Raw genomic sequence first — 23678 nt, 5'->3', positions numbered from 1 at the left:
TACATGTTGCCAGTTGCTTTGGTTGTAGTTTTTTCTTCTTGGACACTACGCCTTTCCTTTCTGTTCTCCAACAGATTTTACTACGATAAGAAATCTTTTAATCACATTTTAATCTTATAATAACTGCCCCATTCTTATGAATTAAATTTAAAATGTTAAGTTTTATTATTTTTAGAGTTTTTTTTAATGAAACATGTTAGTTTTTAAAAGTATATTTATAATCGCTATTTCCTTATTTTGTCGCTATATAGCGCACACATACGACGTTCAAATGGTAACATATTTTTAGCATTGGATGTAAGATCTTCTCAAAGACTGATATATAATCAAATCCATCATGAACATAATAAAATTGTTCGATAGAGGATTGTGTGACTTTTTGGGGTCTGGCACATTTCTTTACTCATGTAAAAAACAATATTCCTCTTTGTACTTGTACCAGCTGACTTTTAAGTGTTTGTTGCACCAGTTTGAGCTGAGCAGACTGCACTGCTGTTACTTTGACTTTTGTTAAGAATTCCGAATTCCGGTAGTTGTAAGTTTTAATTCAGCTGAATATTTCACAACAATGGTTTAAAACATTTTAGTGATTTAGTAATAGTCTCCAATAACTGAGGAAGAATCAGTTGTACTACATGATTTTTGTCATAATATGAGAGCAGAACTACATCTATGACTAGGATTTTATAAGGTAAATACTGAATTATAACCAAACAAATCAAAATACAAATAAAAGTAAATATTAATTAGCCTGTTTTGTGGTAAAAAATTAAATAAGGTAAATAGGCCAGACCTAATTTAATATTTTAAATGTAAGAAAGTGAAGTAAAACAATTCTAGTTGGTAGCCTACAGTTGCAGAAGTCAGACAAAAAAAACCATCTAGCCTAATCCTCAAAACTAGCCTATAAAAATGTGTTCTTGGAAAGTTCTATATCTTTCTGTAAGTTACATGACTGTTGTACATTCAAACTAGCCTAATTATATAATCGGTAATTATCATATAAACGGCCGGAGCGGCAAAATACGACTTTTGCGTTATTAACTTATTGGAATCGTCCTATAGAACATAAAAAGTATAAGGTTTGATGGGGTGGAAATGAGAAATAACAAAGTTCTAGAACATAAAAAATTAAACAAACTATTCACGCTCTGAGTAATATTTCCATGTTTCTACATCCATGTCTAGCGTCACGTGACCTTTTGTGACCATGATTCAACCTCGTGATGACGTCATCGGTTGCGCCGCCATCTTTGCAAACGTAAATGAAAAATAATACTGAAATGAGCAGAATTTTTATCAAAATGAACAATGTTTTTCTTAATTTCGAGCAACAAATTAATTACTTGTTATCGAAATGAGACGAATGACATGCCTCCGGCAATCAGCACGGGCTTCGGCAGCTTCGGTGCTGCCCCGCGCTGATGTCAATTAAAGAAAAACATCCCTCGAGATAGTACCTATCAGTAAAATATAAAATTCTAGAGGGGCTGATCAGAAATATAAATTGAAATGTAATGCAAAGGCAAAATTATGTAAAGTTAAAAAACTTAATATAAATCTTGAAAAAACTCAAATATAGCCTAAATATATAGATGGATATTAACAGAGAACACTTACCATTAGTGTGTTGGCGGATATAGCTGAGGCAGCAGCAACAAAAAAGTGGATTTTTAAAAATTGCAACATTTAAAACTTCTTTTCTTACTAATTTTCCTATCGCAACGAAACAACAAAGTCTCCCGGTTTAAAAACAACACGCGACTGCACGACGAACAAATACACTCATTATAAAAAAATTCCATGTTCAATTAAAAAGGAAATAATTTTGTTTCGGTTAAAACGTAAACTCTTTACGTGCCCTACTAAACACTCCGACACACACAATTCACTAGGGTTGGTGGTCGAACTAGTGGATGGTTGATTCACCTACTGAACACGATATCTTGTGAAGCACTGACTGCCCCAGAGAACTCAGATAACAGATACGTTATCAGGCTGCTATCAGTCCCGGCCGCATCTAATATTACAAGTAAACAGACTATCACACACAAGCACATAAACTGAACATTAAAACATTAGAAACTTAACCACTTATGAATATACCCCCTAAAATCATGTTATTTGTCATTTGCACTCCCTAGTACTATGTATATTTTTTGTTCAGGAGGGTGAGCAGAATACGTTGATAACGTCAAATTCGTGATTTGCTGCTCCGGCCTTTTATCTTATAGCTACCATATAATCTAAGGGGTAGGGTACGATAAGCGGAACCCGGTAGGGTAATTTATATCGACAGATTGTAATCATCGATACCTAATATTCGCATCTCAAATCCTAGACTATAAATCGATATAAAAGTAATCTATTAGTCCTCAATAGCAATCATATGTTTTAAATTAAAATATGAAATTTAATATTACAGTGATCAAACAAATTATAACCAAAGTTAGGATAACTGAAGACGAACATATTTGCTCCTCTCACAGTTATAGTTGTTTTCTTTCCCACAAATTTCACATAATGGGTTTTTCAGTACGAGTCCAACATGTTGAAGCCACAAAACACATGTCTTATCTTTCAAAGCAACGTCGTGTAGTTTTCTAAAATTGACTGCTATTTTTAATAATCAATTGTTACTTATCTTAAATTGAAATATTACCCTACATGTATTATTTTGAAAGTGTTTACAGCAGCTGTTGATATAGATTTAAGTTAATTATTCAAAATAATTAATCAGTATCGATTGATTATATCGATGGTTATGATTAAGTAATATCTAATATCGGTTGTCAATTTCAATATAAAAAAAACGGGTCTGTTTATCGTACCCTACCCCAATCTAAGTTTTGGCAGAATATGATTTTTAACAGGACCTTTTGGTTGCAGTATTATAAGCAGCTACAACCACAACTGAATCAACTATTGATTAGAATGATTTAAATACTGTCAGACTTATTTACCCTGTAAAGTAATTGTAAGTACTAAGCTGCTCAAACTTAGTATAAATAAGGTTGTATTATTTTCTATTATTTAAAATGCGTACATTTCTTTGACATATAAAAATATAGCTTCAATATAATACAATCGTATAATTAAGTCTATAGCATAATTCAGTTTGACATTATTGTTACAAATTAATTCAAACAAAGTTAAATCATATGTACGTGTGGTACTTGAGCAATGGCCACTAGAAACATGGGAAATACTGTTATTTGTCAATATCTATTACAAAATAACGTGTTGAGGTCTAACATGTCTGGGTCTATTTCCACATAGTATTTAAAAATTTAAATAACTCACTACAATGTAGTATTTAGACTTGTAGACTAATAAAATTATAAACGGGCTATTTCAAATTTGTACTATACAATACAATTAATTATTGGATACTACTCAGTTCCTATCTACTATTGTTGGAAGGCTATATACAGCTATGTACATATCATAAAGTCAACATTTATGAGTACTCACGTGATCTGAGCTTGAATTTGGTTACTATCTTGAGGGATGTTTTTCTTTTTTTGCTAGAGGTGCAGAATGGAGGAAACCACCAAAGCCCGTATTTATAGCCTGGGGCATTTCCATTCTGTACTTTCCTGACCTAAGATCATATCCCAGATTGCTCAACGTGATCTGATGTCAGAGAAATTCTACTTTTGTGACATGATCTGAGATTGGGAATGTACCGATTGGAAATATCCTTGGCCATCAGTGCGAACTTCGGGGGCGCCTCGGCACCACCCCACACTCGAGATGGTACCCAAATTCAAGCTCAGATCACTTGAGCGCTTGTAAGTTATCTCTGTGGTAATACTAGTAACATTTTAATGATAACCTAATTGAAAACTACTTATATCACATAATAACATTTCATAGTGTATATTATTTCCATTCTTAGCATCATTGCTTGCACAAAATCGCGTCGCCTGTTAACCCTTTGAGTGCCAAGTATTTATTGAGTGGGTATACTGAAAAGTGCCAGGTATTTTTCTAGTGGGTGTACCTAAAAGTGCCAGCCCTTTTGCAGGCATTTTGCAAGGTTTTAGTAAAAAATTCACAGTTCAATTATTTATTAAGCTATAAACATGATTTTTTAAAATTTTTCTCTGAAAACTGTGTTTAATTAACATAAAATAACAAAGTTATCATAACACTAAATTTAGGAATACCAAAAATGGACTTACTAAAAAAAATGCAAAATTTTTTAAATTTCATTTTTCAACCAAATTATTATGACCAAAAAAATTCATGTCCTTTTCTCAGTTCATATCACTGGAAAGTGTATGCAATTGTCTGTAAATCTTGAAAAATATATATTATTATCTTCAATAATGAGTAAGTTAAACTTTAAAGAAACTTTTAAGAAACTATTGCCACATTGTTTCCGGTAGCTATGGCAACCAAAAATTTTTATATGTGAGTTTCATAATTTAAAGTTTGATCAGAAGTGTTCTTTAACAATTTATTTTGAAAAGAATGATTCTTCACAAACATTTCAATATGATATCATTTAAAAATATTAAAGGTTATAATTTTTAGTGACTTTTTCCGAACGTCCGGTAAAATCGAACGTCTGCACTCAAAGGGTTAATGGGTACCAAATAACTTAATACCATAAAGTTCTTATGAGAAGGCAAAATCATTCAACCCAGCTGAAAACTGAAATAACAGTGTTACTTGTAACACATTATCTTGGTAATAGTTACCACTGAATAAAAATGTTACCGACAGTAATACTGCTTGTCTGTAATGGCCTTAAGTACAATGGCGATGTACATGTTTCATTTGTGTCACAATTTTGTTAGAAGTTTTTCTTTAAAAATATTAAATGTTACACTGTTTTGTTTGTTACTGTATATGTTATAGGCTAAATATTCATAGCCTAGGAATTTTGTTATTCATCACAAAATTATTACTTTTTAAGATATAAAAACAGCCAAACTATACTGTAATTTGAAAGACCTAGAACATAACTCGGTTTAAGTACTTATATCGAGGATTTGTCACTCATGAATATCGATAATTCAAGTGTTGGCCACTTACACTGCAACCCCAGTTTTTATATCAGATAGTACAATCATAAGAGTGTTACCATGTAGTATCCATATATGTGTATCTGTGTATCCATGTACTTACAATGGATATAGGCCTATGATTTTGTAGCTCTCATGCATCTATCAGACCCTCTACAATTTTTTATTTTATTGATTATATCGAGATAGCCTATGTTTTTTTTTATTTTTTTATTGCTATCAGTGCAGTGCAGCATTGAAAATGTTTGCACCTGTAATATTTCTGCTTTCATCGCAAAAAAGTATCCATATTTTAAATTTGTAGGTATCAACTTGAATTATTTTTACTAGGTTTACTTAGTCAAAATGACATTTTAAGTTGCTGAGTTGCAGCTAACGGTATTTTAGCTGTATATCAGTGACAATTGAGAACTCTGGCTCAATTACACAGCAACATATTTTATTGGTTGGTTAAAAAATCTTTAAAGTTCATTGTCACAGAAAATCTTTTTAAAACCTAGGCCTATAAGCCGAAATATGCAATAACTTGTAGAAAATTGTGATGTCATTCACTTATCAGATCGTTACAAAATTATTGTAAATATTGTGTGTTGAAACTTGTGTACAATTCAGTCTTGTGTAATAAATGATTGTTAAGACTTAGAAAATGTTACAACTCAACCACAGAAATAGAAATAACGTTATACATGCAGTAACAAAACTTTCATCGTGTTGAGAAGTCTTAAAAGATGAAATATTGGTCTAAATCAATTCTCGATGTACTCTCACGGTTACTCTTTTAGCATGCCTTCATAATCAATTGCTGGAATCAGTGAAAATCTTTGTTACTATGTACTAACTTATCACAGGATCTCCAAACATATTTGGTGCTAAAACATGCAAGTAGGAAAACAGTGAATTCTTGGCACAATTGATTGCACACTAATAACGTTGAATTGTGCACGTTCCGATTTCAGGTTTCCACTTACTAGCGTGTAAAGTTAGAAACTAATAAACTTAATGAAATAGATGCTATAAATCTCTGATCTGAAACTCTAAATTTCAGAACAGATTCAACCAAAATTCTTTTGAAATTGTGTACAGATATTCAGTTTCTCCATAGGCACTTACTGAAAAAGTTTTTGCTTTCAGACTTTAAGGCTCCAATATACTACCTGTAAGGTTTAGTTATTCAAGTTTTTATAGATGGGAATATCTTCCTGTGACATGGATTAACCTATATTACCTTTATGATTAAAGTGGACTCTCTCAAAGACTGATTGGTAATGTTTATGACGTGGAGGACGGGGTAAGATATTATCTTAGACTGTTTTGGAAGTTACTTGTTACACCAGGTAGATGTATGTGGTGTGAGCACTGCAGTATATGGATTGTATTAAAATAGCTGATTTAGGAATGGGATATGGCCCAAGAGGCCATCCATCATACGAGGGTCTAGAAAACTTAAACTGTATAAGAAGTTTTTTTTCAGATATGTTTATACCATCAATCATAATGTATTATATGTATAAATATAAGTTGTGACAATGGCTGAGGATGCTACAGTTTGGACAGGAGTTGACTTGTTCTTTATTGAGTCAGAGTTGCAGTTGGGTTTTTTCTTTAGCCAGTTAAGGGCAGTTAAAGAGTAAATCTTCTAAACACATTAGAAGAGGAAAACTTGGAGAGGCTACAATGAAACAGTTAAAGACACTTACTGGTGGTACAAAATTGACAGTATCTTGTAGGAGGTCCTCAGGAAGGCTGTTGTGGTTATGTGTATAGGCACAATTGACTGTAAGAATGTAATAGTGGGTTTGAGAGGGACCAACATGAATAATATTTCTGGAGGAGAAAACTTTCTCCATATTATCTGATACTTGACACTTATTCCAATAAATTAAGTTCTTACCTTTATGTTTGTTTTTACTGATCAAAAGATTCATAATGAAAGAAATTTTAAGGTTCTTCAATAATAAAGCATGTAAATAATATTGTAATTTAACGTTGAAAATTTCAGTTTTTGCAATATTACAAAGAAAAACACTCTGTGATTTCAAAGTTTTATACTCTTATTAAACTTTTAATAACATTCAGCTATTTTGTAGAATTTTCATAATTTAATTTTTAACACAGCAAATGAATGGATAGGTTGATTTAATTACAATAAACATACCAATATTCCATTTTAATTAAATTTGAATGATTTGCCACAAACCTTGTGGTTCCATTTATAAAAATCCAAAGGAGGATTTCACTTTGGGAATATTCTAAAGATAGTCCTTCTTTATTTAAGATTGAATGTTAAAAACTCCCAAGTCTGTAACATTAAGTACTAAAATGCTTAATTACTGTTGGCTTTTAAAGTGAAAAGTGTTTCAATGAAAACTTATTTTTATTGTAAAGTAATAGTTCATGTTTTGCTTCTTGGTTATAATCAATGCAGACGTTTTTATGTTGTCTGTTTAGATACCTACCGAAGAAGCAAGCAGTCCAAAATGATTCTGAATAGAGTAAAACTGAATTGTGTCAGATCACTAATGAAAACTGAATTCACAAATGTTTTCAATAAAACGCACCAGAGGCTATTGAACATTTCATGCCAAGCTGAGCTGTTGAAGACACGTGGTTTAGTGAGAGTGAGTGGGGGGGATGATGTTTTACCCTTCTTACAAGGTATTGTGACTAATGATATGAGACATTTACAAGAAAATGGTAAAAGTTTATTTTCAATGTTTCTCAACACCAAAGGAAGAGTACTCTATGACTCAATAATTTACAAGACAAATGAAGAGAACACTTATTTTGTGGAGTGTGACAGTCAAGGACTCAGTGACCTTGTGAGGCATCTGAAGATGTATCGAGTGCGGAGAAAAATAAATATTGACTCTATAGATAATGAATATAAAGTATGGGCTCTTTTCAATCCTATATCAATTGAAATTTCAACTAATACCATTAACAGCCTAAAACAAGAACAAATTGTACCATGTACTTTACCTAATCTTGAAGATAAAGCGGGACTTACATTTTTAAATGATTTGGTTCTTGATAGTGCTTTAGTTTATGCAGATCCAAGATTATCGAGTTTGGGTAGTAGAGTCATTGCTCCAGATGGTGAAAATATAGTGGATGCTGTACAAAAAGCTGGTGTCAAAGTAGAAACTTCTTCACCATATTCGTATCGCATGTTCCGATACAGGTTAGGAGTGGGTGAGGGCACCGAAGAGTTACCGATTGGGAAATGCTTCCCTTTAGAGGTAAATTGTGATTATCTCCATGGAGTCAGTTTCCACAAAGGCTGTTATATCGGGCAGGAGCTCACAGCTCGAACTCACCACACTGGAGTTGTCAGGAAACGGTTAATGCCTCTGTTGTTGGAATCAGAAGTGACGAGCGGGAACTTTCCTGTTGACACACCCATCGAGGCTGCTGCAGGAGATAGGAAAACTGCAATTGGTAAACTCAGGGGAGTGGAGAAGAATTGTGCTTTAGGTCTGATGAGAATTGCAGAAGCACTAGAAGTGCACAAGTTGAAAGTTAGAAATATTGAGGGTGAAACAGTTAGGCCTTTTTGGTGGCCCCAGGAACTGTCCAAGGAAAGGGTGGATACTGGAAGGAGTTGACAAATCACAAGAGGTAATTGAAATTTACAAAATTTTAAATAATTTATTTTTGGCACACCAGTGCAACCGTTAGCATCGTCTAATGTACAGTTCAAAGTCAATACACGTACATAGGAACGTATATGTCATTTGTATTCATAGGAACATATTTGTTAACATTTTAACTTCTTAAAAATACAAATACTTTTACAATACCAGTACAAGTAATACACTAATCTTAAAACAACAATTTATAGAAGTACAAAGTAAAAATTGTAAAAAGAAATTGTTAAAAAATATAAATAAGCAAAAAAAATTATGGTTGCCTGTAAAGTCGGTTTTACGGGCGAAGATTTTACGTGACAACGTCTTTTTCTCGGTAGAATATTTATTGATATGAATATTATTAAATTGCACAATAGGAACAAGGAATTGAATGAAAATAAGAATTGCACAAATTTTAACTATAGAAATATATTTTGTTTACTAAAACATTGTACATAATTTGAAATTAATTAAAATTTTTTATTGTAAATGGTAAAGTTGAATAAAACATTTACTAAAATTGGAATTTGAAATTCTTGCTAAACACAGTTAAATTCTAACTCCGCGCGTGGTGATTGGTCGGTTTATTTCGTTTGTTTGTTTGGTCGCACTGTTATGACAGGTTAGAGGTTATAATTTGTTATTTTAAATGTTTGACTAGCAATACGCGCTGTTTCTTCTCAATCGACTGAATTACGATTGATTGCAGAGTGATTTAAACTAATAATTTACTTAACACTATCAACATTTGTCAATAGTATGACATAACCTATAAACTCAGTTTCTCAACTTTTGTGTCAATCTAACAATTAATCAATCAATCATAGTTTACGATAATGAAATATCAGTGTACAATTATTTACCTTTATTGTTGTAGTTGTTGTAAATGACGAATCTAAGCACTCCACATTTTCACGATTAAAACATAGTTATCTGCTTTATCCGTGCGGCGGACCCACAGTTATCTGCTGACCCACTGGACGGGCATCGTAACGTTACCGGGCGTTACACTTTTTCATGAGTGACTCCGAGCCGCAACCTAATTTAAGACGTTGTCACGTCAAAATCTAATAAAAAATTTAAAACTGTAAATGTACTTCCAATTCAGAGAAATGACTGCAATTACTAGACAATAATGAATTATAAAAATTGTGCTGTTATGAAGATATGAAAAATATTAAAATTTACATTAATTGCACTGTTGACAGGAACAAGATAATATTTTAATTAATAAAAAAAATATTAATTTAAAATATAACTCTGGTGAGGTGAGTTATTCTCACCGGATTGTAAAATTTCTATTTTTAACACATCCTCTGAATATATCTTTTAAAGATAGCAATATGTTTATTACACACTTTCAAACAGATGACAGTATGGCTATTCATAGTTTACTTAGTCCATGATGTTTTATATTGACATTTGAATTTTTATGTATTGTATGTTTATTGTGACTACTAAAATTAAAGAAGTAATTTTTTTAAGTAACAATTGTTAGGCTATAATTTGAAATTGTGTGTGTATATCTGACATAAAATTACATCTATTTAGAAATGGAATTCAGTAAGTAATGAAAATATGAGAGGGTTTTTTTTTAATTACAGGCTCTTCAATCATCCTCTTTCATCAATTAGCATTATGCATGCAATAGATGTTGTCAAAGTGTTAATTCGTAATAATATTACAGAAACAAAGATTAAAAAGATGATAAAATCTGAATAAAATATAACATTATAATAAATACTCTAATACACAGCTATGACACAAAATAACAAGGATGTTTAAAACACGACAAGAAAGACAGGTAAATTCAATGTAAGGAACAATAAACAAGTTTATAATAGAATTTCTAACAAATATAGAAAAAAAGGATAACTATTATACAAAACATTAAGGGAAGAAGAAATAAAAATAGAAAGAAAACTCAGAACTAACAAAGAAAATATGAATTTCACTTAGCATATAAAGTTAATAAAGATAAAGCTTAAAATGAAAGCATTTTAATAATTTTTGTGCAATGTATAGTTTGCGACTGTCTAAAAATTCTTTCTGGAAATAGAAGTTTATTATTTTTTTTATTTCTTAAAAATGGTTTTAGATTCACATAACATAGAGCGTTGGTACACTCAATTGTGCACCTGATGAAATAATGAGAACTCCTTCTGGAGTACATGTCTTTGATATTGAAACGGTGTAAAGAGTTCGTTTTGAACTTTTTCGTCGCCGACTGGTTTGGATCTCAAGGCGGATGTTGATTCAAGGTGTCAAGTCTGTCACAGCATCAGACTTTAGATGCTGCACTAAGTGGAGGTTGAAATGGAGCTGAACTTGACGTTCTTATTAGTTTAAGATTGTTTTCGGCGTGGTTAAAGGATAATGGCACATTATCCAAAATTTCCTTCTGTGCACACTGTCATCTCATCACATCACACTCAGAATCTTTGGACCTTTAAAATGGATCTCATCAGATTAACAATTCAAGCTCCTCTGTAGTCATTATTTATGGATTGAGAAGAGTTGCTTTTCACTATCGTTAATAATGGCAAAAGATCGAAATCATTCATGTTATCCCTTCAAACCTTCAATCGTCAATAACAAACTTTAAACAAAGATTTTTCTTTCGTTACAGCATGCCTGTACATGAAACCAAAAAGAGATGTAAAATAACTTTACTAGTTAGCAAGGTCTCTAGCTAAGAATTCCTGAGGTCAGCAATGGTTGGTTAATGGCAGAAATATTGTTCTCTGCACCCCTCGCCATCTAGCTGCACTAGATTTTGAAGCTTAATATCTCAAATAGAGGCACTTTCATAAGATGCTTTTAAGCATCTCCATTTTGTTCTTGTGCATGATCTGAAACTGTCCCTCAGAACAGAACTGTTATCACTTGACTTTCGGCTAGGTTCCGATGATTATTTGAAAAGACCCTGCCCAAATTGTCCCTGGGGTCACAAGTTGAGATGCTAATATTCAACTCCCAGAGGCAACAATCCCAATGATAACTGCAAACATGGGAAGGAATCCTAGACCCTGAAACCTGCCCTGTCTTACTGCATTAGTTCTGGAAGCTTTGGACTCCCAAATATAGACTCCTTGTAATGGCGACATTTGCATCATGGTTTTAGATATCATGGGCATTATTAATTGCCTACAACATAGACAGTAAAGGGAAAGAAAAGAATAATAAGAAAGAATAGAATATAAAATAATAGAAAGAATAATAATGGAAGAGCAAAGGAATGATGGGAAGGAAGATGATTTATCCACAATACAGACCCTTTTAATTCCTCACATGGGGTGGTGGATGGACTACTCCCCCACAAACCTTAGTCCACAGTCTTTAACTGTGTGACTAGTAACAACAAACCTTATGTCATAGTGATATTACCGATCCCTCTGCGAGATCTGTTATGTCACTATAAACAATATTTCTTGTATTTTTCACAAGTTATAATTTTCCACCTGAACACAATAGCAGAAAATCATAGAAACACTTTCAGACAGATTTTGTCATCCCTAATAGAGTGCAGTGTCAGTTTTTCTCAATTTATTTTTAGTTATAATTTCTGTTGTTGATTCACTGTGGTTTATCAACTGCTTTAGAACAGCAGTATAGAAAAGCAATTAGCTGATTCTACTTAATGTTTGCGTACATTACAGTATCTGAAATATTGTAGCCTTTCAACCTTATATTACATTTCTTCTTCTTTATAAAAGTGTTTAAAATTAACAATCAGACATGACAGTAACGTCCGGCATGGCGTCAAGAACCGTTATTTGGTACATCATTAATGATTATATTTATAACCAGTACATCTGGTTTACTATTGTTAACATGAGCAATGATGCTCAATTCAAACTCCTCATTGTCACTGTGATCAACTTGAGGTTCATCCTCCATTTTGTCTGATCTCGTATAAGTTTACTACTGCTTTTTCTTGAAAGATTTAAACATGTTCGATAAATGCCTATTTTTTTACAAAAGAAACGGGGGTACTCTACATATTGACAAGTTTTTGCATTTTTTCATCATTTACCACATTGAAAACATTAATTGTTGTCCACAAAGGTATCATGTTGATTATGTTTGTCACCATTTCTCATTCTACTAGTTGACATGTTTGACATCAACTGGTTTATGTCTAAAGACAATTTACTTGCTGATGGCTTAATGAAGTTAAGTTGTTTTTTACTGATGTAGTGATCTAACATTTTTCTTTGCACTTTCTGTTAGGATCATGGGCTTATGAGGAAGGGCTCTCCCCCCCCCCAAATAAAACCGTTAAAATTGCACTTAGTAGTTTGTTTTAAGCTACATTCATAGTTTGTAGAACACATTCATTAAGTCTTAAATCACAACAATTTCCTGGGGCAAAATTCCAGAGTCCCCAGTAGGGTATTTTTATCTCTTAAATCACTCCTGTATCAGCTGAATAAATCACTTTATTTTCCATATACACCACTTGTTAGGAGGACAAGTTCAAGAGGCTTAGAAAAGCTTAGACTAGCTCCTTCTGAAAGTTAATTGGTATCCTTACATCTGTCAAATCTTAAAATAACCAGTGAGGTGTTGTCATAATTTACATGTTTCGGAGATAACATTTCACTGGTGTTGCACCGTGTACCTGTAGGCATACAAAGTTTTAATATGCCTTTGTGAACTGAGTGTTTGTTCATGTTATGTGATTTTAACTACAAAATTTAAGCCATTCAACGAATTTAATTTTATGCTGTATCCTCACAATGAAGTATATCCAAAACATGTAACTTGTGATAATACCTCACCAGATTTGAGGTAAGGATACCTAATTAATTGAAAATTTAATGCAAAAGAGCATTACCGATGAATTTAAATAAATCTAGCCCATTCTGCTAATACCTAGCTCTGAATAGTTGGTGATTTAAGCTCTCACTGAAATCTATCTCTAAGAGCTTAATCAAAAATGTTTCAAAATCACAGACAGCTATTTGTAAACTTTTTAGTTAAACAACTTATTTAGATATTGTTTCCCCTTCCTTCTGTGAGGATTATTTTTAACACAAACTTCTCACAAGCATTATGCCTTTCAAAACCTTAATTAACTTGTTATAATCTACTTCAACATTTTTAATATAGAGGTTTTTCAGAATTGAACATGAATGAAAAATGAAAGTTGTAACAAAGAATAATTCATAAAAACTTGATATTTAAAATTGGTTATGGTATTATAAAGCACTTTCTTTATTCCAGAGTGAAGATGTCTGAGATCAACTTAGCCAGAGAAGTAGAGCCAGAGGCAGAGTTCAGATGTACGGCATGTGGACTATCAGAGAACTACGATTACAAAGGGAAACAGCCCCCATTCTCTAAACTGATCAACATGTCTAATGAATGTTATGTCATGAAAGATCCATTCTCACCACCCAACAGAGGACAGTTTCTTGATACTTGGTAGTGACTGTACTTTGTGTAAGAAACCATTTTGTCAAGCAACTGACTGTAGTTTCTTTTATATTAACTTTTATTGCCTGCATTGTGCTTTACAGAATATCAATCTGTTTCCTCCTCAGTTTCATGTCAGATTAAATAAATGTAGAAAGTAAGAATTCGTGTTTTTATTCAACAGTATTCCATTTTTTCCTAATTATAGTATAATATACAAAACTTAAATTGTATCCTGAGTTGCTGTCACAAACTCAAATTAAAATTATTATTTTGAAATATGCCTTCCAGGAATATGAAAAAAGTTGGCACACCAATGAAAACGCACTTCTGTACATAAAAATATCTTAACAATGATCACTGGGAGTAAGATCATGACAGTTGAGCGGTAGAGCTTTACCATCGTAGATGAATAATAAAAATGTTCGTACCTTTGAAAGTGCTATAGTAGTAGTAGTAGTATATTGTTAACTTCAGTGTACTATTTAAATAAATTTCTCTCATATTTTAGATGTAAAATCAATGTAACAATTAAGTTTGTACGAAGTGTGTCCAAAAAGTATCCGACCTTGACATCTAGCATGAACTGACGTTACTCGGCGACAACGGCAATCTAGTTCCCTTCAAAGTACTCCCCTCCACAAGCCACTACCTTATTCCAACGCTCCTCCCACTTCCGGAAACACTCCTTAAATTCATTTTGCGGAATGACTGGCTAACAGGTCCTTCGTTGTATTTTGTTTATTTGTTCAACATCGTCAAATCTTTTTCCTTTCGAAGGAATTTTTAATTTCGGAAATAGCCAGAAGTCACAAGGAGCTATATAAGGACTGTTGGGAGGCTGTCGCAGTTGGTTGATGTCATGTTTGACCAAAAAACGCTAAATAGGATTTGAGGAATGAGCTGGCGCGTTGTCGTGGTGCAGGATCCAGTCACGGCTTGTCCACAGTTCAGGTCGTTTCCTGTGCACTGCATCTCGTAGCCGCCTTAGGACCTCAAGATAATACTCCTTATTCACTGTCTAGCCTCTTGGAGCATATTCGTGATGAACAACGCCGTCCTGGTAAAAAAAAAACTGTCAGCATTGTCTTAACATTGCTTTGACTTTGTCTTGCTTTTTTCGGCTGTTGCTCTTCGCGAGTTTTTTCGCTGTGAAGATTGATATTCATATTCAAATTCCTTTATTCACAATTGCACAACATGTACAGAATAGTGTCATTACATTACTTTCTACAAACTCTAAGATACATTTTAAGAAATTCATGTACAGAATTCTTCTGTATACTAAAAGGAGTTGGCTAAGGCTTTTTATAATCTTTTTTTACAATAATTTTATTTATAAAAATGATAATTTATTTAATTGTGATCTATTTAGCATACTAAAACAGCTTGATTATACTTTAATTAATATTTTACACAAATGATATTACAAACTACACATAACAATATTACAAATAATATTTAAACTATCAGTATATTATTAAAATAAAATAAAAAAACTCCTCCAATGCATACAGGGGCCTGCCCAGCATCATTGTTTTCAACTTAGTTTTGAATTTATATAAGTCCTCTATTGTTTTAATTTCTTTAGGCAGTCTATTGAAATATTTTATACCTGAATATGATGGTTTTTTTTATACATCCTTAATTTATGTTGGTCAAAAGTCAGGTCATTTTTACACCTTGTGTTATATTTATGACTGTCTCCGTTTCTCACAAAATTATTAAAATTTCTTTTGATGAACAGACACACCTCAAAAACATACTGGCTATAAACAGTGAGATTACCCAGCTCTGAAAAATGAATCTTTACTGAATCATTCCATTTTAATTTTAACATGATACGAAGTGCTTTCTTTTGCAAAATTAGAATTCTATTCAGATTAGCTTTACTTGTACCACCATATACTATAATACCATAGGCAATATGTGAATGAATTAATTTGGGGGGGGGGGGGGGTGGGGGGGGGGGGGGGTGGGGGGGGGGGGGGGTGGGGGGGGGGGGGGGTGGGGGGGGGGGGGGGTGGGGGGGGGGGGGGGTGGAAAAACAAACAATATTAAAAATCGGTACAGGTGTCGTATTTCAAAATATGACTAATCATCAAAGTTATATGCTCGGTTTAAAACCTTACACATAAATTATGATCACCTCGTCTTCGTTACAATAGAACTTTATATTATTATGCAAGATTCGGCGCGTAAAGTGTTTTATTAACCACTCATTATTTTGACTGCTGCTAAAATATGCGCCCAAACACTGACACTTGGTCAGTTTGTGAGTTATTGCCATCATGAATACCTTGCATCTCCGTCATGGACTGTTCTGTGGTACAGTCATAGTATATCTACAACGTTTATGAGATATACTGAATTCAATTACATTGTGACACATACTAGACTAACTCGCTTAACAAGTGTCGATAGGTGTTCTGAAATTCAAGATTAACCTGGTCCATATGTTGTATTATCAGTTTGCAATGAAGAACTGTAATCACTAATTCAACGTAACGTTGCACACATCATTGTTATCAACAATAAAACTTTGTCGCAAAATTGTATGCGCGCCAATTCAGTATCTACATGGCGATCTAAAATTAAATTAAACTTCCATCAGTTGGCCAGGTGATTTCTAAGTCTCATTTTACAAAACCAAAGTGATGATTCGTATTCATCTCACTACCATATCACTTTATATATTTAATCAACGTAATGATACATCCAAAGAAACAAATACCTAGAAACTATCTCATTGGACTCTAAGTCAGTAAAATACAGGAACCGGAAACCGGTAATGGGTGGAGGCTAAACCAAGATGCCATGTGTTCAGGGGTGATCAATGCCTCGCATTGTACGAGCTCCTGCCTATTTGTTTCTCCCGGACAACAGATACAGACAGTGTACACAAGAATTGCTAGTTGTGAGTGAAGTAATTAACACGATGGATTGTGGTATCAACAGGGCGCAGACGCTCTCCCGGTACAGTTGTGGTTTTGGATAAATATCATCGTTTGTTCCAGAACAATCGTTATTTTTCCCCGCCGCGTGGTGCATCTTCACAGTCCAAATCCTTATGGCAGCTTAGAAAGCTGTTTTAGTATGCATACTTGTGCAGGATATAAAAACCACTTTATGCGTGACTTAAATTTACAGGCAGCATATTGATGTTGATATAATATTTACTCTCGATGTTTTAAGAAATGTTGTACCCCATCGTTCAATTTTGCGTCCCATGCGAGTGTAAATGAGTTTAAGTCCGAGACATAGAGGCAAACTTTTCTCGGTTATATGACAGTGGCAATAAAAAGAGACGATACGACTAGTTGTTTAATTCAAAGTGGCTTGAAGGAGAATGTGTTAAAATATTTTTTGTTTGGGCCTTGAAGGTAAATTTTTTCCTCCCGCTACTTTCCTAGTTCTTTTTCCTGTTAGCTGACGACACTGATGTAATTATTATTTACGTGTCTGTCGATTGGTTTATGAGTGTCTCAGCTACAAAACACATGATCTGTGGGAAAAAATTCCAACACCTTCTTTACTAATCCCGTTATGACTTCCATAACACCTAGCGCGACTGATGGTAGATTTCTTTCTCTAGGGAAAATCCTCTATTTCACAAAAACTATAGGTTGTATGCTTATACATGGTAAAACTGGCTCTTAAGCTGCGTGTATACCAAAGGACTTCCACTAAGTTTTGAGCCACGAGTTTGCTGACAATTTGTTGCTTTTTTCAAAAACATTCAAGCATTTTTCTGCCGTCCATCTGCTTATGTGGATAGACAAATCTTCACTAAATTTTTGGTTTCTCGCGGGAAAGTCAGTAAAGGATAAAAGTAAGTGAAAGATTTGGTTTGCTTGCGATGCGCCGCTCGGCGCAAGCAACATAAAGGAAACAAGTTGGTAGAACTCCCCCCTTCCGTCCCTGCTCAACTCCAGGCCCGTGCTGGCCCGGGGGGACTGGGGGACGTGTCCCCCTGCGCCCTCACCTTAAAGGTAAACCGGCGCCCTCTTGAAACTAGACGAAAAAGCCAAAAATCATTCGAGAAAAGAGCTAAAAAGGAAAAGGAACAGGAGAGAAGAAAAAGGTAGTCGGAAGAGGTAGCCACGTGACATTTCTCAGCAATACAACATTGATTAAAATTGTTAAAATTCTTCGTGATGAAATTGTAAGTAATATATCAGCTCAAGTGAAGGAAGCGGTAAACTTCTTCATTTTAATGGACACTACAATAGACATATCAGGAAATGATCAATGTTCAGACGTTTGTTCGGTTCGTAAACGGAGGCCAAGTGCAGGAAAGACTGATAGCTTTACAATGTGTATCATCAACTAAAGCCGATGTTCTGATGGATTCTTTAGAAAATACATTGAAAAATGTCGGAATCCCAGTGGAAAATTGTATAGCTAATGCTTTTGATGGAGCGTCAAATATGAGTGGAGCCTATGCAGGCTTAACTGCGAAATTGTCGGAGAGAATTCCGAACCATATACACACTTGATGCTACGCTCATGTTTTAAACCTAGTTCTTACTGATACAGCACAAATACTTCCTTCAACGATCACATTTTTTGGTTTGCTCCAATAGGCACAAGTATTTTTAAAGGAATCATTAAAGAGACAACAGTTTTATTCAGCAGAAAATCCTGTTTTTAAACTCGGCGCTATTGGTGCTACACGTTGGCGGAGTAAGTGTGATGCTACCACTAAGATATTTGGCAGGATTGATAATTGGACAACAAGCACCCCACTTGACCCTTCACATCAAGCCAAACATGTATTCCATGAACTGACCGTAGCGTTACAAAAGATTTCCTTGTCCCCTGAATTTAACACTACAGTCAGGAGTAGTGCAACAGGACTTCTTAGTAAGTTTCTAGAGTTTGAAACAACAGTTATTGCAATGACCTTCCTGCAAATATTTAAAGTTACTACACCGTTATCAGACTACCTCCAAACGAAGAATCTTGACTTTGCTCAAGCCCGGAGGCTAATAGAGTCAGCAACTGAAAGACTGAAAGACCTGCGAAATTGGTTTTATGAAACTCTAGAAGCAGCACACACATTCGTTAGGAAATTCAATGAGAAGATCGAGGCGTCCTCAGAATTTAAGGATCTGAAAGATTTGATGATGGAAACTACATTCAAAAAGTCAAGGTCAAGGATAATAAAAAAATGGCCGGTGAAAAATGTAGTGATGAAAGTGTTGCCTCTTCTCCTGAAGATACTTCTTTCAGGATAACTGTCTATAACTGTGTTGTAGACACTATAATACAAACGATGGAAACTCGTTTGAGTTAAAATGTTGTTTAAAATGTAACATGTAAGCCTTGCCGAATTGCTGACTGAGCGGGTCTACACATTTGCGCAGTGGCAGTGGGCGATTCTATAACGCAGTCGTGTTGGGGGAGGGTAGGAAAGAGGAGATGCTCGAAAAAATTAACAACTTAATTAGTTTCAAAGTGTTTGCAACTAACTACTATTTATTTATTTTCCTTTTTCGAGGTATATACGTTCAAATTTATTGATTTCATTCTTATTTTTTAAATTGATAATGCATAAAAATAAGCAATGTTCGTTCATTACAATTTTGTAAGTGTCAAATAAGGTAAAAAACGCAGATTTCAGTGGTTTATTAAATTTTTTGTACCTTTGATTTGTGTGCATTATTTGTAATATTTTTACAATGAACAGGTCTTTGCTAAAGTGTAAATTTTCTTCGTTACTGCTTGAAGAAAAATGTGCTTCATGTAGCTTAAAAACACGTTTTTAGGTGTTTATTTTTTCAACAATTCCCGGGGGGGGGAACCCCCGGACCCCCCGCCATCATGGGGGGTATTCCATACCCCCCGGTATCCCAGTTGGTTGGTGCCCTCACCACCCCTGTCCCCCGCCCTTTCGACGTACCCAGCACGGGCCTGCTCAACTCAGGACTGTCAGTGCACGCGTGTACTTCAGCTGCAGGGGTTTTTGGTGATATCGTGTGTTTCGTTGGCTTTGTGTCAAGATGGAAGGCTGTAGTGAGAACGAATGGACCAGGACCAAAACCAGTGAACTAATTGAACTTTGTGACGCAAGGCAGCCGCGGCAATAATTGCGTCTTCTTCATCCGACATCCTTGACACTACGCCAATTCTTCGGAAACACGTTTTCCAATTGTTGGTCTATATTTGAGAAGAGCAACATTTCGTTTTCAACACAAAAACTTCCGCTTGTTGCTCTAATTTGAGAAAAGCTACTTTTAGTCCTCTTCAATCTTTTGTCAACTTTGGTGTAAACGTGTCTTTAGATTGTTAAAAAAGTAGTAGTGGAGGAAACGTATCAATGTGACTTGTAGTGTTGTATGGCGTTATCCTACAGTGTACAGCCTGAAGCTCTCTATTCTTAGCTGTGTTTGCCGCAACAGGAGCACGGCACGGCCGGCGGCTACACGCCTGTTTGTAGACACGCCGCCCCAGTTTACGGTCACCGGCGCGTTTAACCATAAACATATCGATTCTTGCCGCCCCATAAACTCCAATAATGGTTATTGAATATTTTGGCGCCAAACAGATATAAAGCTGGCATACATCCGTTGCCAAATGTATATTTTTATCGTTTCCTGGTATTCCTGCATAATGTGCGTGCTTTCGGAGGTGTTACATGTTTTATACGAGTTAGTGGAGGTGTTGAAGCAAACGATTTTTACACATCCTCCAACGATATAGCGATCCGGACTTTATGTGCGCGTTACTACAGTAGTAATATCGTGTGTTTGTTTTGTTATATACATACTCGGTCTGATGTTTATAATAATTCGCGTGAAAGAAATACTTCAAAAGAATCGGCGATCTTCCTGTATACAAATGAACGTATAGAAAATCTATTACATTCTGTGCATCAATAATTTGAACAGTTTATTTTAATATTGTTATAAGCTACTGTATTATTCCTCATAATCAAATAATGATACATGTTTCCTCCCACAGAAGAACTCACTCAATTTTAACAATGTATATACATAATAGTGAGTAATATATTGTTTTGAGTTGTGGTAGATTGATATAGCTTATCTTACATTTGTATGTTTTACATGTCTATAATGTTAAAAAAACGGCTTGACTAATACGCGGCCTACTCTCGTTATGCGGTTGTGTTTATCGAATGGTTCGATTGGTTTTATCCGAAGCAATAATTAGATATTACAATTTATTTAACTTAGCATATTTCAACTTATTAGTTATAGTAATTGTAATGTAAACAATAAACAACAAGAAGTAACTAATATTTGGAAACATTGAAAATAGCGATGATATGAGGAAAATATGTTAGATATTTCTCACAAGTGACTGTTTAGTGGCTGACATGTGGATTTGGCTCCTAGTAACCCATGTGAAGAATTCTTTCCTCCATTTCACAAAAGCGGTTACTCATTGATATCAAGCTGGGCAAGATTTACATATTTTAAGGTTTCTTGATATCTAAGTCTAGGCCATAATTGGTTTTGTTATTTTGTAATGTGATTGTTAAATTTGTGTTTTTACAATTGTAATGTACAAGATCCTTCTTGTTACGGTAACTTATTATAACTCTTTTAGTGTATGATTTTTACATATCGAAGTTGGATAATATATCGAATTGTTCGATGGTAGCAATCGAATAACGAGTTAAAGCCAGTTATTATAGTCTCTCATAAAAAACTAGTAAATAGCTGAAACCGCAACTCTTGTATATATATTTATTTAAGCATAATAAATGGCTGATTTACATAAGTTGTTTGTTTAAAGAAACTTCCCTTCAGCGTGGTTCATTGTCCAATTAATTAAATTATTAAAATCTAAACCGGTTATTTGCTTCCAATATACGGATATTCCGAACATGTAATGGCCATAATTAATTTTTCAACATTACTGCTAGTTGACAGTGGTAGTTCTTTTTCAACTCCAAGGGCACAAATTAGCTTAACATTATCTGTAATGGCCTCGTTAATTTGCCTAATGCTGAAAGCCATAATTTGTGTGTCGTTAAAACGTCTCAATATTAGGGCATTTATTGTCTTATGGTCTCTTACGAGAGTATGTTTTGTCTGAACACGTAGGCTGTATGAACCTAATGGTATATGCTGTTGTATTATTACATCTATTATAGTGTTCACGAGTAACCGCTATTGATTAAATTCAAGTTAATAAAAATGTAATCGGAATACAAAATAATTGTTAAGCCTTCTGTTTTGCGACTTTTCATTCTATGGGGGGGGGGGTGGGGGGGGGGGGGGGTGGGGGGGGGGGGGGGTGGGGGGGGGGGGGGGTGGGGGGGGGGGGGGGTGGGGGGGGGGGGGGGTGGGGGGGGTAGGCTAGTTGTCCGCCTGAGGAAGGGATCAGATTGCAGATTTTGAAACATAGTGTTATTTATTGTATCACTGAACAATGGAAAAAAATCCTGTTACTTATCTAAAATACTGTTTTATTTTTTTATGGAATGAAACTACTGTTTCCAGTTATTTGTGTTTATTTTTGGCCATTTTCATAAACATAAAACCAATATGAAAACATTTCTGAATGATAGGGATCCTTGTCTTATGGTTTACAAATCTTTGTTTGGAAGACATCTTTAGTGTGCCAACATAGTCAGGAACAAGGTCGGTTACACAGATTTAGTGAATGAAGTTATACTGAGGGTTTAATGTTCTGGAGTTTATCTCTCATATCTGAGACTCATTCATTAGTCATTACTTCAGTGTTAGAGGCCCCATAATAATTTTACAAACCCTTTTCACCACATTAAAATGTTTTAAATTTGTATTTTTGAGCTATGACTGTGTATAGTCGAATAGATACAACTTCCGTATTGGAAGGGTGTGGAGAGGCAGCGAGCAGTGGGGAGACTGATGCCCCGGTGTTGCCGCGTTGGTGCGGGCACTGCCGTGAGCGGTCACTTTCTCACAGAACACTGAGAAGAGAACATCAGACGGTGCGCGCCAGCATACTTACCAACAAACAACGCGACAGTGTGTGTTGTCTTTTGATTGTTTTACACTAGTAATCAAAAACGAGATTTCTCTAATTTTAACACAAAATATGTGCGATATTAATATGTTACCATTATACTATATAATAATCTACAACTACTAAATAATTCGGATATCGTGAAGGACAAATAATTTGGGTACTCTGAAAACCTAATATTGCATTCACAGCACGAATATATTTATTGCGGGGGCTGTCAAAATACTTGTGTACAAAATACGGTGCTTTTGTTTATGCCTAACGCAGCTGTGGATCTTTCTACCACTTTCTCTACTGGTATTAAAATAGCCCCGTTATCCTTTTCTTGCTGAAAAATTCTGGACTTTAACCACAAGTTCTCGTGACTGACTGCGCTAAGCAGAGCCCTGGCCGATTTTGGTGTATGGTGATGGTCTCACCTGGCGAACGCGAGGGCGGCCTCTTTTATTAGCACTGGTTTCTCCTCTTCTTTCCATTACGGTGACAGTTAATGTACAACGTACAGTATATAAAACACACACACACAAACACACACTCACACCCTGATATTTGCAACGAACAGCAAAAACACCGAACACAGACAACAAATTTAGCAGTAAACTCGAAGTAG

The 23678-nt window shown here is 34.7% G+C and overlaps 1 protein-coding gene across 1 annotated transcript; it reads left to right on the top strand.

Annotated features, from left to right (window-relative positions):
* The first annotated feature begins 452 nt into the window (after positions 1–452).
* On the top strand, positions 453–14250 carry LOC124352857 (putative transferase CAF17 homolog, mitochondrial). The gene is made up of 3 exons (XM_046802568.1): positions 453–691; positions 7485–8654; positions 13895–14250. The coding sequence occupies exon 2, from the start codon at positions 7514–7516 to the stop codon at positions 8639–8641; it is 1128 nt and encodes a 375-aa protein (XP_046658524.1). The 5' UTR covers positions 453–691; positions 7485–7513; the 3' UTR covers positions 8642–8654; positions 13895–14250.
* The last annotated feature ends 9428 nt before the right edge of the window (positions 14251–23678 follow it).

Source organism: Homalodisca vitripennis, chromosome 1 (assembly GCF_021130785.1).
Source record: "Homalodisca vitripennis isolate AUS2020 chromosome 1, UT_GWSS_2.1, whole genome shotgun sequence".
NCBI lineage: Eukaryota > Metazoa > Arthropoda > Insecta > Hemiptera > Cicadellidae > Homalodisca > Homalodisca vitripennis.
This window is presented reverse-complemented; position numbering and strand designations above follow the sequence as displayed.

Bases quoted from the DNA above. Each gene is read 5' to 3' on its own strand.
- LOC124352857 (XM_046802568.1), top strand. From the start codon at position 7,514: ATGATTCTGAATAGAGTAAAACTGAATTGTGTCAGATCACTAATGAAA.